At 56.9% G+C, this 14,845-nt stretch overlaps 1 protein-coding gene and 1 long non-coding RNA gene across 6 annotated transcripts; one reads left to right on the forward strand and one right to left on the reverse strand.

Annotated features, from left to right (window-relative positions):
- Nucleotides 1–1,012: 1,012 nt before the first annotated feature.
- Nucleotides 1,013–7,955, reverse strand: SLC51A (solute carrier family 51 member A). Of its 3 annotated transcripts, XM_054639733.2 has the most exons (9): nucleotides 3,574–3,736; nucleotides 3,268–3,362; nucleotides 2,728–2,882; nucleotides 2,538–2,611; nucleotides 2,305–2,463; nucleotides 2,062–2,173; nucleotides 1,814–1,960; nucleotides 1,512–1,617; nucleotides 1,013–1,395 (listed from the first exon to the last, which is right to left on the reverse strand). In XM_054639733.2, the coding sequence occupies exons 1-9, from the start codon at nucleotides 3,606–3,608 to the stop codon at nucleotides 1,259–1,261; spliced, it is 1,020 nt and encodes a 339-aa protein (XP_054495708.1). In that variant the 5' UTR covers nucleotides 3,609–3,736; the 3' UTR covers nucleotides 1,013–1,258. The 3 variants fall into 3 exon arrangements, with proteins under 3 accessions (XP_054495708.1, XP_054495707.2, XP_077040124.1); XM_054639732.2 differs by lacking the exon at nucleotides 3,268–3,362 and having other exon boundaries at nucleotides 3,574–7,955; XM_077184009.1 differs by having other exon boundaries at nucleotides 3,268–7,955.
- A 1,481-nt stretch (nucleotides 7,956–9,436) lies between these two features.
- LOC129124646 (uncharacterized) lies at nucleotides 9,437–11,654 on the forward strand. 3 transcript variants are annotated; one of them, XR_008534852.2, is made up of 3 exons: nucleotides 9,437–9,547; nucleotides 11,070–11,176; nucleotides 11,304–11,654. It is a non-coding gene; the product is annotated as an uncharacterized LOC129124646 (long non-coding RNA). The 3 variants fall into 3 exon arrangements; XR_008534853.2 differs by having other exon boundaries at nucleotides 11,307–11,654; XR_013183650.1 differs by having other exon boundaries at nucleotides 11,070–11,654.
- Nucleotides 11,655–14,845: the final 3,191 nt, after the last annotated feature.

Raw genomic sequence — 14,845 nt, forward strand, 5'->3', positions numbered from 1 at the left:
TATTTTTCCTTTGTTTTGTTTTCTCCTGGATTGCTGGACCAGTCTTCTCCAGCACTGTCATATTTTATCAGGAATAGGTAGGAGCTTGATCTTTCAGTAAAACATGAGCCAAGTTCCCCAGGGTCATTTCATTCCCACAGATACACCCAGTGCTGCTGCTTGGGCTGTTCTGCACAACTCTAAGCCATCCCCTGCTCTTCAAAAGAAGCATCCAGAAGAGACATGAAGTAAAAGGTGCAGTGGAAAAACAAAAGTTTACTAGCATGCAGTGAAGATCCCTGTGGAGTTTGATGCTGCCAACTCTAGAGGCATCTACTCTTGTGAAACAGCCCCATTTCGCTTCCTCTCTAGATCTGGGGTGCGAGTCCCTGGAAAGGATTTTCTGATGGCAAACAGCAGCAACAGGACAGAATTGAGAAGGACCAGGGATGGTGGTAGAAGCAAGAGCATTGGAGAATGCTGCTACTGTTTTTAACATGTGATCTGCTCATTTGAAACCATGGTCTGAGTTGTGCTTCTGGCATCTGTAATGAACACTTGGGGTCAAAAGATTACCCAGTGGTTTCTGCAAATTGTTATTGCTCCTGATGTCCATCCCCGTGTCTAGAGCAGATACTGGTACTGAACTGAGGCTGGTTAAGGCAGCATTGACTAATTCCCAGTGTTATGAAGGTGCTTCAAGGCTTCTTCCTTTGCCTGGCACCTAACTGGCAGGTGTGGATGCTCCCTGTGTGCTTTCAGGAGCAGCCAGTCCCATGGAGAACAGGCCCAGGGACAGGTCAGACCCATCCTGATATCTCAGGAGAAATCACCACTGGCCTGGGCTCACTTTGGCTGTGGGACCCCAGGCAGCAGCACCCAGAGCTCAGTGTCACAGCTGGATGTTGGGCATCCTGTGACAGTCCCATGCCATGGCTGTGTTAGTCTGGGCTCCATCCTTCTCCCTCTGTATGGAGTCATCTCCCACCCAGCCTAGGCAGAGATAATATGAAGCCAGTCACCAACTCAAGACTCGTGTAAAAATTTATCTTTACTCAGTGCTAGACAAGAGCCCCTGGGCTGGAGGTGGCTCCATGGACCCCCCTGGTTTATGGCTTTTAAGTTTCAAACCTTTCATTCTGTCCCAAGATGCTCTTTCCCCTCCTGCCTCTCCTGCTGCCAGCAGCTCCCCAGGGCCAGGGGAGGAGGAGAAGGTTGTGCAGGGTAGACCAGCCCCTCACCCCACTCTGCCTCTGGCACCCCAGTTTGTCCCTCCTGCTCACGCCTTGGCATCGGCGCCTGTGGGTGCGAAGCTGACGGGCTGGTAGCCTGGTTTGTCGTCCTGCTTGCGGTAATACATCCGTGTCAGCACCGCCAGGATGAAGGTCTGTGGGATCAGCAGCTGCACGTTCATCTCTGGAACAGGAGACAGGTCATTTGAAGCTGCCCTCAGCCACCATGCCCACCCCCCATGCCATCCACGTGATGGAGGGGCCTGGCTGGGTGTGCTGCTCTCTCATCTCCCTACTTACGCTGCGACCTGGCCTTGGAGGAGAAGGGTGGTGAGCAGGCAATGCTGCCATTGTTGGCCAGGATGCTGAAGATGGCAGGCTGGAGCGCCGTCAGGAGGAGCAGGATCTGTGACCACCAACACCCTGCTGTGAGGGCTGTGCCACTGCCCAGCTCTCAGCCTTCACCTTCCCCCTGTCCTGCAGCCAGCAGGGCTCTCACCCAGCAGTGGCTCCTGCCCCACCAGCTTCCCTCATGCTGCCTCAGCCCGCAGTGCTGCAGAACCCCCTCACCTAGGAGGGAGCTGGGCAGGACGGGGGCTCACCTGGAAACAGGTAAACTTGGCCTGCATGTTCTGCTCAGCCAGGTGCAGCCGGGCCTGCCGGAAGAGGATGCCCAGGCCCCACAGCCCAAAGAGGGCAGAGGCACCAACCAAGGTGTTGATCCAGAGGGCCACGCTCTCCCCTGAAATCTGAGGGGGACACACAGAAAACATTACTGGGCTGACAAAGTTCAGGTGGAGGCTTCCTGTCTAGGTCATAAACCTGCCCATCCCTGTGCTCTGGCACTCACATCAGCAGGGTTGTAATTCCCATCGGTGGCCAGGATCAGCCCCAGGAAGACAGCGACTGCCTTGAAGAAGGCGTACTGGAAAGTCCCCAGGATCATCAATTTAAGCTTTTTCCTGGCATGGGGAGAGAAACCAGTAGCACTCTGAAGTCCTCAAGTCCCTGCCCAGGGAATTGTCTTCCAGCCCAGCAGCAGCACGGGGTGAAAGCCCTCCAGGGGCAGAGGTTTATCCCAGCTCCCCCTCACCTGGTCATGGTGATTTTGGGCAGGCACGGGCAGCAGCAGCAGCAGGGCCCAGTGCTGACCACCATGGGCACATCCTTCAGGGTGCTGAGCAGTGCTTCCTTCCCCCCAAAGCCCTCCACCATGACCATCATCAGCAGGTAGAAGCAGACAGCGAAGTACCTGGGGAGGAGGAGGAAGGGAGGTCAAGCCCTGTGGGCTCAGTGGTGCCCTGTCCCAGGGTGGGTGATACTCACGCCGTGGTAGCCATCTCCACCACCATCATGGAGCGCGGGAACCACAGGCCAAAGCAGCTGATCACTGACACAACCTGGGGGACACGTGAGCTTGGCACCCTGGCACTCCCCCCTCCTGTGGGCTGCCACCCCTTGGGTGGCCCTGGCCCCCCAGGGCGATGCCCCCGAGCACCCCCAGAGCCCAGCTCACCGTAGGAGCTGAGCTGCTCCAGCAGAGGGTCTTCATCTTGATAGGGCAGCGGATCTTGCGGAAGAGGTACGAAACCTCTTCCACGTAGATCACAACCGACAGCAGTGTCATGATGGTGCAGAGGCCCAGGATGATGAGTTGGGCCATGTCCAGCTCTGCCGGGGAGGGGTGAGAAGCTGTCTTCATCCTGTCTGGTCCCTCCTGGGGCCACTACTACAGGGAGCTGCCCCTCGACCCACCACTGCCCAGGTTTAGGAAGCTCTGTGCCACGCCCTGGACATGCCTGCCTGTGCCAGAGCTGGCTCTTCTGCTCCACTGTTCCCCATGACACCTGCCCCAGTGCTGGCCCTTCCTGGGCTGTCCCCATCCCTACAGGCAGGACTATGGGATGGGAGACCAAGACCCTGGCAGCAGCCCAGTTTCTGACTTCTGGGGCTGCTCCGTGCCTGCACTTGCCTCGGCCACCTTACCACCTTCATCCCTGTCCTGCTCCCGCCAGCGACAACAGGAGGGTCCTGCCCACCCCGTCCCCCCACCTACGGTGCAGCAGCTGCCGGGAGGTGGGTGGCAGGGAGAAGCAGGCGGCCGGCACGCTGAAGTTCCTGATCAGCATCTCCACCAAAGGGCGGGAGAACCTGCGGAGCAGAACCAGGAGTGCTGCACGGGGCCACAGGGACACGGGGACACCTGGCCCCGCAGGGTCCGAGCAATCCCCTGGCTGGTTTGCCTCACCACCAAGCGCCTCCCTTCCTTTACAGAGGGAATGAATCGGAACTTTACAAAGATCCGATCCAAAAAGCTGGATTTGCCCGGCTGCAAAACGGCACAGGAGTCTCCAGCACTCACCTGGGATCATCTGCCAGCTCCAAAGTGGGATCCATCCTGTTCGGCTCCTCGCTGGTTCCGTCCCAGTGGCTGTGGGGCTGCTCGTCACCGCCTGCCTCAGCTCCCCTGGCCGACCCACGGGGTCAGAGTCCCCAGGGCAGGGACCGCGGGACGATGCCGCGCCTCGTTCCCGTTTAACCAGAGCCTGCAGAGCCTCCCTCCCTCTCCCGCAGCCGCGGGCACCCATTGGCGTGGCCGTCCCGGCCCTCCGAGTGCTTTGGCCACCAGGTTATCGACCCGGGCTGCCGGGAAGGCAATTGTCACCCGAGCGGGCACGCCCGCGTGTGCCAAGGCCCGGGGCGCAGGGCGCCTGTGCTGGGGTGACACCGCTGCGCCCTCGGCAGCGCGGACATGGCTGGTGGTGCTCTGGAGGCTCCGGGATGTGTCCTCGTGTCCCCTCATGAGTGTCCTCATGTCCCCTCAGCAGCAGTGTCGGGGTGGGAGGTGGTGCCGTGGGGAAGCTGCCAGCCCCTGCTCTGCTCCGCGGGCCCTGCGAGGACTCCGGGTGTCCCAGCTCCAGGGAGCCGGGGCTGAGCCCTGCACGGAGCAGCTCAGGGGCACTAGAGGGCAGGGCTGGCCAGCGCTCAGAGCCCTGGCCTGGGGACAGCAACAGAGCCCCGGCCTGGGGAGGGGACCAGGGGGCTGGAGGGAACAATCTGAGTGGGGAGCTGGGGGTCAGGCAGGGGAGCAGCGTACCCTTGTCTTAGATGGATCCCAGAATCATCGTGGGTTCCAGGGGTGTCCACAGCTCTGGGCATTCTCCCAATGCACCAAGGAAAATGAGTTCTGGTTTATACTGGGTCCCCTTGGAAGCGCCACCCTTTGCCCCTCTGGCAGGGACCTCCTGCTGCAGCCAGAGTGGCACCAGGGCCCCAGATGGGGGCTCTGCACCTTGCTGTAGGAGCAGGATGCTGCTGTTGTCATGGGAATGGGATGGTGGGGAGGGGTCGGGAGGAGGGAATGGGTGTGGATGCTTCAGTGGGAGGGAGTGGGATGAAGGAGGAGGGAGTCCTGTGGGGACTGTGCACACCTGGCCCTCCCCTCCTCTCAGCCCCATTAACCAAGCCCCGTATCCCTGTCCCCATACACTGTACATGCTCTTTCCTGCTCTATATGCTGTAACTTAACCTGACACAGCGCGTGCTGCACACCCAGCCCTCTGCACTCACATTCACACACACAATTGCCCACACCTTGCACCAGCAGACCCCTCACCATGGCTGCTCCTGGCCCCACAGCATGCATGGGACCAATGGGGGCCCCCCACCCAGCCCCCCTGTATCACCAGCATTTCCTATGGCTGAAGAAACACGTCAGCTCCCGTGACATCTGCTGCGCTGGCCTTTATGTGACAGCCACTGCAGGCTATGTCAGGGCAGTCCTGCTGTCCTGCTCATCCACCTGGTGCTCATCCCCCGGGGTCCATCAGCACTGGGATGATCTGCACGTATCCCTGGCCCCAGGGAAGCAGAGCCCAGCCCCAGCAGGCAGCCACACGTGCTGCACTGCCCAGACACGTGCAGGAGCCTCTTCCCCTGCCTGGCATAGCCCAGGGCCAGCACCAGCCACGGGTGCCCGCTGCACAGGGGCACATGCCAGTCCCCTTGCCCACCACACCTGTGTCTGGCTGTCCCTGACTCACTGCTGTAGCACCATGATGATCCTTCTGGCCACTCCAGTGGTACCTGAGCCTGACTGAGCCCTGGTCCCCTGCGTTCCCCAAGCACAGCACACCCCAAGGTGCCAGTACAGCTGCGGGGCATGGAGCAACCTGCCAGCCCGTGAGGGGGATGCAGAACACGGCTGGGCCCCTAGCCCAGAGCAGAGGGCAGCCCCACACATTGATGCTCTGCATGAGTGAGCCCCAGCACACATGCACAGGTGTGCAAGGAAGGCTCCACTTGTGCACACACTCCCCTCTGCATCCCCACCAGTGACACCCACAGCAGTGACCCACCTGCACTGAGCCCCCAGCCCCATCACCGTGCCCAAGACACCCGCATGGGGCCAGGACACACCCACACACTGTCCTGCTGTGGACAGTTATTGGGAGTCTGGGTGCCACCACCCCAGAACTGTCCCCTGGGCACATGGAGGGCTCTCACCCTGCAGCCCAAGGTGCTGAGCCCCCCCTGCACCAGCAGGACAGGACGTGCCTGCTCCTTGCTTGCTTCAACCTGCCCCAGGAGCTGGCGGAAATGGGTGTGGAGAGGGGGAATGCAGTGGGATGGGAGAGCCCAGAGTCCTTCCAACTGCTCCCTTGTTCCAGCCCCTATCTGTGCCTGGGATGTATGGTCCTGAAGCCACCAGGGCCCATGGCCACCCTTGTTCCCCAGTCAGGGTTCTCCAAACAGGCTGCTACCACGGCCAAAAGCATCCCCTGGCATGGGCATGGGGGGCAATAGATGAGTCAGGCTCTCACCAGTTCTACCTCAGCCCCAGACCTTCAGAATGCTCCAGGACAGAGCAGCCACAGGGACTCCCTTTCCTGCCAAAACCCCTTTCAGCAGAGAAGGAAAAAAAGAACAGAGAGATGGGAACCATACACCCCCAATCCAGGGCAAGGGGTGGTTTGAAGGTTTGTGGTCCACTCAGCATCAGGGTGGCTGTTTAGCCCCAAGGAGCTGGCAGAGAAACCTGCAGCAGTGCTGGAAATTCTCCCCATTTGCTCATTTAGCTTTTTTTTTCTTATTTTAAACAAAACTATTTGACCATGGAAATCCTGCTTCTCCCTGCCCCCAAAAAAAGCCAAGCAGACCCTCTCAGTATGCCAGCTCTCCCACACCGCTGCTGTGTCAGCACTCCCCAATACTTGGAAAAGCCCTAAAAATGCAAATATTTGTATGAGGTTTAGACAGTTTTCCACCCATCTCTAATTCCCTGTGGTTATGGCCAGAGGGGCTGACCTTGGTGGGCACAGGCTCCCAGCTGACCATCACCACCTTCCCCATGGCCAGGACATGGCAGGGAAGAAAACTCCTCATTTATATCCTTGGTAGGAGCTGGTAGGAGACCAAAACACATTCCTTCTCATACTCTCCTCTCCCACCCAGAGCCTGAGGCCACGGTGGATGATTGGGATGCTGGGGAGTGAGAAACCCGTGCCCAGCTCAGGCTGTGGCACAGCCAGACAAGTGGACAATAAAGATCTGCACCCTGAGCTTTTGGTGATCCATGGTCACTGCTGTCACAGGACACAGAGGGACAGACCCTGCTCAGAGGCACAGAGCAGCCAGGATGCTCCCTCTCCCAAGGGACCTCCCACGCTCTGCCCAGTCCCTGTGCCAGGCAGGACCAGCCCCCTGAGAGCATTGGCACCCCATAGTGTGGGGGATGCCTGGCACCCACCTCTGGGGAAAACCACACTCCACAGGCACCTCCTCAAAGGGATGCCCATGCTTTGCATGGACACAGATGACCCTGGGGTTTAGGAGAGAGTCAGCATCCCCACCCCACCAGTTTTCCAGCAGCACTCTGCTGAGCCACTGGGAACAGGAGGTGGCACAACCACAGAAATAAATAAAACACAAAGGTCTATCAGACTTGTGAAAGGGCAGGAAAGCCTTTTCCATGGTGCTGGCCCTTTGAGCCCCCCTCAGCCCTGCAAGCATCTCCCTGGTGAGGAAATTGCTGCTGAGAGTTTGGTGGAAGTGGATGAGGGATGTGGATTCTGCTGGCAGTAATAAGACTGCTGCCACCATCTGCCTTCAACATTCCAACACAATCCACAACTGCCTAACTCAATGGCCTTGGCTGGACCCCTGCAAATCTGTCAGTGTCACAGCAACACTGCCCACTAGGCTGGAGAGGGGTCCCAGAACTCTGAGCATCCCCCTGCAATGGGCAGTCACAGTGCCCCCAGCCCTGGCCCCAGCACAGCAGGAATGGGGCTGGCTCCCCTCTGCCCCAGGTTGGAGCCGCCCATCTGATAGGGATGGCAGGGAGCCCTTCCCACAGCTGGCCCGTAGATAAGGCCCATGTGCTGCCCACTGATTGCCCCAGGAGGCAGCTCCACCATCCCTGGGAGATAGGGCCAGGAGGGGCACTGGGTGATGGGGGCAGGGGGGCTGCTGCAGGGGTGTGAGACACTGGGTCCCTCTGGATCCCTCCTCTGGGCAGGTGAAGCTTCCTGGGCTGCCCTGACAGCACAGCTGGGCTGGGAGAAAGTGTGGACCCCCTGGCAGGGCAACAGCCCTCCACAAATCCTCCCCTTCCAGTGAGGACCAGAACTCTGCCACTGGAAAACACTTCCCAGGGCCCTGCAAACACACAGGGCTGCATCACGAGCTTGCTGCAAGGCAGAGTCAGGGACCCCACTGTACCTCAGTTTCCCCAGCTGTAAAACGGGGCATGAGTCCTGCAGCATGAGGGTATACAGGGCTCAGTCTCTCATTGCTCTGGTGCCTGGGGACAGATCCATGCCAGGTGTTATTTAGAGACCAAGCTGGCATTTTAGAAGAGGGGGATACTGTCCTGGAAGCCAGCTGGCTGTCTCCAGTCTCTGCCTCAAGGTCAGCAGGAAAATGCTGGCCTTGGAGAGGTTTGGGGTGGGAGTCCTTCCTGCTGCAGCTTCCCCTTCTGGGCAGGGAAAAGAGGCAATCAGAATCATTCCTGTTAGAGACCCCAGCCTCCACATCTCCTGCTGGGCCATGGGTGATGGGACACTCCCAGGAGGTGGCTGTGGGGCAGAGATTGTGGGGTGAGAGTGGCAGAGGGCTGCACACGGTGGGGCACAGGGCAGAGCTGGGGTTTTGCTAACCAGAACAGCTCACTGTTTCACCAAAAAGCCAGGCCCGGATGTCTAACCTTCTTGGGAAGCAGGAGTGCTGCAGAGGGTGTGTGGGAAAAATCTCCCCATGCTCCAGTCCTCAGAAACACTGCTCTGCCACAGCTGGGGGACCAGCTCCTGTCCACAGCCCTGGTGACAGCCCCAGGGACCCTCCTGTCCCTTCCCATCTGTGCCACCACAGATGCTGCCAGCCTGACTGCCAGGCTAGGAAGAGAACTGAGACATTGGCACAACCAGGATGTCACTGTGTCTGTCCCAGAGCACAGAAAGAGGTCACCCCGTAGGGAACTGGCTTGTGAGCCCTCAGCAGCCCAGCTGCAGTTCAGGTCAGCAAGACACCTCTTCCCAAAACTGCTGAGATCATTTGACCATGTGCGTATGTTCACAGAAAAGCCACACACAATGTACACACACACACCCATAAACGTGTATGTGACTTTCTGTACTATCTAGGATCTTGTACAGTGCATATAAACTGCAATCAGCTGGGATCGGTGTGCCCCCAAGAGTGGAACTCTTCCCCACAGGCTGGCTTATCACCCATGCCATAGCCTCAATCATGATTCCAAACTATTCCTGGGGTACTGGCCCACCCAAGGGTCCCCTGACCCCACAGATGACCCCCAGGGCAGGGGGCTGCCCTTTGCAATGCCCAGCATTCCACAGGTCATCCCCCAGACAGAGAAGTGGAAGAGGATGGTGGGGCCTGTCCCTGGTTTGGGAGGAAGGGGAGCCCATGAGAAGAAAGAAGTCCAACCAAAGCTGGATGAAACCTTTCCATGATCTGGATCAAGGCCATCACAGCAGCTTTCATGGCCCCAGCCTTCTCCTCCCGTTTCAACAGAGCCTCACAGATGGGGCACCTGATAACACCCCTGTCTTCTGTCCAGCCCTTCTGGCCCCCTTTGTGTTTGCTTTTCCTCCCAGCAGTTCCATGTCTGGTGCTGCCCTGGGCCAGGAGGGAAGTGACCAAGCTGTGGGGCTCAGCATGATGAGGGCTTTGTGTCCTTCAAAGGGGATGAACAAACAGCCAGCGCTCCCAGCCTGGCTGGGGATCCTGTGGAAATACCACGGTCAGGACTCCTGGGAGCTGCTTCCTGCCTGCTCCAAGGCCTTGGATGCAAAGAAGCCTTTTCCTGCCGCAAGGTAACATCTGCATTTCCAGTGGGTGTCCCAGTGACATGCCACTGGTTTCTCAGAGCCGCCCCCAACCTCTGAATGAAAAGGCACCTTGTTTGAAAAACAGAGGGGCCTTTTTCTGCTACAGCTACCTAAAGTAACCACGTCACTCCTGATGTTTGCTTTTGGTGAATGACGAGCTTAACACACCCTCTGAGAGGGCTGTGAGCGTTTTCTTTGGTCAGGAGCTTTATTTTCATACTCGTCTGTCTTGCAAGAAGCTCGCAGGGGAAAATGCTGAGGCTTGAAAAAGTCAGATGGACAGTAGAGACACTGTGTTTGTGGAAGGGAGGTGCTGCTCCCCTGATGACCCTGAGCCTTCCCAGCTCCGTGATACTCACCCAACAGCCTCAGCCACCCCATGGGGTCACCCACAAGCACCTAAGTCAGGCATAGGGAGTAGTCCCACCTGCTTGGGGTAAGCCTTCAGCCCTTGGTGGGACTTCTTCAGCTGTCCCCAATGCAGGTGGGAAAGCATCCCAAGTACAGCTCAAGGGGAAAAAAGAAAAACACTTTCCCTTCCTTTCCTGTCACCTCTACCAGTGCCAGATCCACACCAAGGTGCTGGGCAAGCCCTCCGACCTGCTGCCTGCTCGCTTCTGCTTTGGCAGGCAAGGGGGCAGAGGGATGGGAGGGGATGGACATGCCTGGAGAGGTGTGGGCACACTCGTGTTGGAGGCATGTGTGGGTAGGGGCGTACATGTGCATGCACACATGTGATGTACATATGTGGGACATGGGTTTGCCCACCTGGCTGGCATCCACACCTGTGAGCACAGCACTCTGTGGGGCGCAGGGAGCTGAGGCAGAGGGTGGTGGGAGCCCAGCATCACCAGTTCTTGCTGACAGCCAAGCAACACTCAGCCCTGGACAAGCCTCTCTCCTGGGTGTCACTTCTTCCCCAAGTCCCTGCTGTGGGATAAAGCACAGGGACAAGGCCTTTCAGCCCCAGTCTCCAATGATGAGGAAGAGAAGGGAGGGCTGGAGCAGCACTAGGAGAGGTGCACATCACCCTGGGCCCCTTTGCCATGTTTGCATCACTGAGTAATAAATAAAACCTCCAAATTCACATCTGCCATGAAAGCCACCGGGATGTGCACAGGCAAAGAAAGGTGCTTTCTCCAGGGAGGGGTAATGGCAGTCAGCAAACTCTGTGATGGCATGAGGCTGAGGAGGGAGCCTGCACTAGCACAGGGGGCTCAGCAGCCTCCAGGGCAGTTCTCGTGGACATACTGAGCCAAGCAGAGCTAAAGGTGAGGCTGGTGTTAGAAACAGTCCTGCTGACCATGCCTTTACAGATCACAGATGACTAAAAGTCAGGAGCTAAAACCAAACACAGCCCACTATTCACTGGAGGAGTGGGGAAGAGGGCAGGGGAAGTTGTTTCCATTAGTTTGACCTGAGAGTTTTTCTAGCTGCAGGAAAGGCTTTGACTCTCAGGCCACATCAAGACAAAGATACAAAGTGATTTATTTTTTTTTTCCCCTAGGGTAAAACCAGCTTTACCCAGAGAGCAAGAGCCCAGCCCTGCCATGTGTTAATCCCAAAGGATGCCTGTCGCAGCTGCCACCAATGCAGAGAGAAGGCAATTAGCAGGTAGTGAGAAAGCTCCTGCTCCCCCTGTCCAGCCCAATTTTGCTAATCCCACCCCAATTAAAGCCCCCTCTTTGCTTTCAGATATTGCTATGAAAGATTAATCCACCCTAAAACAAAGTATTTCCAGCAGGTTAACAAGACAAAGCCAACTCTCAGTTTGCAAGAGGCTCTGGCACCTGCCTGGGAGCATTTAATTACCCTGACAATGGCATCAAGAGAAGAAGGGCCACGAGACCCCTTCAATCACAAATCCACAGAGGAGGCACCGGCTTTGCCTGCTGCTCCCACATGCCTGAGGCCAGCACCTGCAGGCTGCAGCCTCTTCCCAAGAGCAGAACCATCACCCAGCCCTCTTAGGGACACCTTTTCTTCCTCAGAGCCGGCAATGCTGCACACGGTACTGGCTTTTTCATGTCGTGTATTTCCTGTGTCCTTTGCACTGCTCTTAACCAATAAATGCACATTATAAAAGAGCAAAGCAGTGGACAGTTCTAATATCTTAAGTCAACATGTCCCCTTATCAGTGGGACAGTGGGAACCACCCTTATAGAGGGTGGTTCCCACTGAGCAGGCTCAGGCTGTCTTTTATCCAAAAGCAGCAACGCGTGCACACGCTGCAGAGCAAATCGGAGGCAAAACTTTCCCGGGTTTTCCAGGCCCTTTGGGGGCACGGGAGTGAGCAGCCAGGGATTCTTGCAGGACCAGGTCCTGCCAGAGAGGTACAGCAGGTACTGCAGGACCCCCGGGCAGGCACATGTCCAGCATACCAAACAAATCACTCCCACCATATGTTTGTGTCCTTCCATGGCTCTGTTCAAGGCACTGCACAGAGCTGTTCCCAAGGCTGTTAAGTAAGAGTAACTTTCCTGCTGGCCTTCTTGAGCAAAACACCACATTGTAGGTCTGGTTTTCTAGGATTGTAACCACCAAGTCTGGAAGGAAAAACCCCAACAGCCCTCAGCTGTAGCAAATGCTGATTCAAAAGAAGTGCTTACAAAATTGCACATGAAGCACTTTGGAAAAGTGACCTGCCTGGAGGTGCACTGAAAAAGGAGAAAGAGGGGCTGTGTGCTACACTCCAGATATAGCAAGAGCCAGAACAAAGTGGACCAAGGGAATTCATGACAGGCCCAGGTTTTCGAGGAAGAGACCCACATGACTGCGTCCCAGCTCCTGTGTTCTCTCCCTGCTGATTTCTTTTCCCTTTCCACTTCCCCTCACCCAAACCCTTGGCCCCTTGTGCCGGGGCCAGTCCATGGGTAGCCATCAAACACACGGGCTTTTTCAGCAGTGCAAAGTGAGACGGACTTTGATGTGCCCCAGGGCGGCCACACCGCGTCCCCCTGCTTTTCAAAGGCCGGTCCTTGGCTATTGTGTTCACATCCTGAGCTTGTTTGTACACTGCTGGAGGGCCCAGCCCCGCGGCCCCCCTGCCACAGAGGCAGCCACAGCCGCCCTGACCCGCAGATAAAAGCAGGGGCTCCCGGGCAGGGCTGCTATCAGAGCAGGGACACGCGGCACCGCCGAGGTGCAGCTGCCAAGACAGGCAGAGCTGTGCCAGGCCGACCCTGCAGCTCTGAGGGCTCCAGGTCAACAAGAGCCCCACAGGGCTGCACCGGCCCTGGCTGCAGCCGGGGCACTGGGGCTCTTGGCAGCAGCGGTATCAGTGCCCTGCAGCCGAGGGATGTCCTGGCGCTGCTGCTGTCCCCCTCAGCTGCCCTTGGGGAGGGCCAGCAGCTTGCCAGCAGAGGTAACTGCCAGGCAGCAAGCAACACTCAAGCTGCTAAAGCTCTCTGATCATCGTTCATCTCTCTGTGCCCTCTGGGCAGGTGCAGAGCGGGTAACAGTCCACCCTCCTCCCTGTAGGTAAGGCGGGGTGGTGCAAGGAGCACAGAGGGTTCCCCACGACCTGGTGGTTAAAATCCCAGTGAAACCCAGTCTTTGCAAGCAAGGAAGCCCCTTGTTAAAAGAGCCAGACTGTTTTAGTCCCACTGGGACAGTGTCCAAGCATTCCAAGCATGAGCTTCTCTGCTGGGCCTCCATACCAGCCCCTGGCAAGCAGAGCAGCAGTAATGAGCATCACTGCATCCACATCCCTCCTTGTGTGACAGGACAGATGAGGAGATGACCCTCCACATTGTAGGAAGGCAAAAGAAAAGAAATCCCAGAGGATTTTGAGGGGGTGGTCCATGGGATATGCCAGGTCAGCATCTTTATAGGAGCAAGAGCCCACACTCTCCTCAGCCCCACATCTCTCCTCCAGGTGCTTGGTGCTCTGTCTCCGCTCCAGGCCAGCTGTGGAAGATCTGGAGAGCCTGGCCAGCCCCAGGTGCTTCCCCAGGAAGGATGCAAAGACAATAGTTCTTTTGAAGGGACAACAATGCTGTGGCCAGCTGTAGCTTTATCCACTGCACTTTTATTCTCCCAAGTGCCTTTTCCCTCACCTCCTCCACAGCCTCTTTGCTACAGGACAAGAATAGGCAGCAGAGCCTCTCCCACATGCCAGTGCCTGTCACAGTCCCTCTCCCTCCTCAGCCTGCACGGCAGCACGTGTCAGGGCCAAGGAACAACAGCTCCCAAGCATGGCTGTGGGTGCCTGGATTGCTGGGAGAGAGCAGGATGGAATGACACTCTCCAAGACAGTATGATGGCCTTTCCTAAGAGGATCATACCCAACTACTTTACCCACTTTTTGCCAGCACAATTGAGAAATGCAGCTGCAAAAGCCAAAATATGTGGTCTTCTGGAGGATGGGGATACTCATGGTGTTGTGAATTCTTGGCTATTGCACTCTTGGCTTGGTGAGACAGGAGCAGAGAGGGCAGCATCTCCTGGGAGCCCTGCCTGCCAGACCTGACGTGGAAGGTTAGGGTAGTAGAGGGGGAGCAGTATGATTCTGACATTGAAAAAAACTTAATAAACTTGATTTCTCAGCTTCCTGGGACCTATAATGGCTGACTGCACCCATGAGGTGCAACCCATGAGGTGACATGGGAGCACAGACAGTCCATCCCTTAAACCCAGCAAGGCTGGAGCTGGAACTGCCACTCCTCTGAGTGGCTGGGATCCAGAGGAAGCAGTTGCCATTCAGGGAAGAAGATCAAAGTCTTTCTTTTGTCTCCAGATGCCTGTTGCCTCTCTGGGCCTGCACCCTGGGGTGCCTGGAGTGCCACACAGCCCCTGTTCCATGGAGCGCACTGCCAATGGGAGCCCTGTAACCACCTCCCACCCCACAGACCACTGCATGTCCCACAACCCTGGGCCTCAGCCCAACAGCAGATCCAATCCAGTAGCACACCCCAGCACTTGGTTCTCAGCTTTTCTATCCCTTCCATGTTAGTTGCAGTATTTCTTGCTGTAGAAGTGTTCAAGTCACCTCACAACATTGTTCATGGTAAGCTGCTGGAAAACCAGCTTTTCACAGAATATTCTGAGTTGGAAGGCATCAACAAGGATCACCAAATCCTGCTGCAAAACTGAAGTGAAACCATATTTTGATCACATGTTCTCAGCATCCCAGAGGAAGGACACTGGCCCATCATGAGATATTGTACAAAAGCATGTGGAGTCATTTGAGTCGAGTCAGAGGACTCACATACCCCCCAGTTTGTGAGTTCAGAAGACACATGGACATCTAAAATAGCCAAATAGTTTGCCAAACCACAACGA

The sequence above is a fragment of the Agelaius phoeniceus genome, chromosome 10 (assembly GCF_051311805.1).
Source record: "Agelaius phoeniceus isolate bAgePho1 chromosome 10, bAgePho1.hap1, whole genome shotgun sequence".
NCBI lineage: Eukaryota > Metazoa > Chordata > Aves > Passeriformes > Icteridae > Agelaius > Agelaius phoeniceus.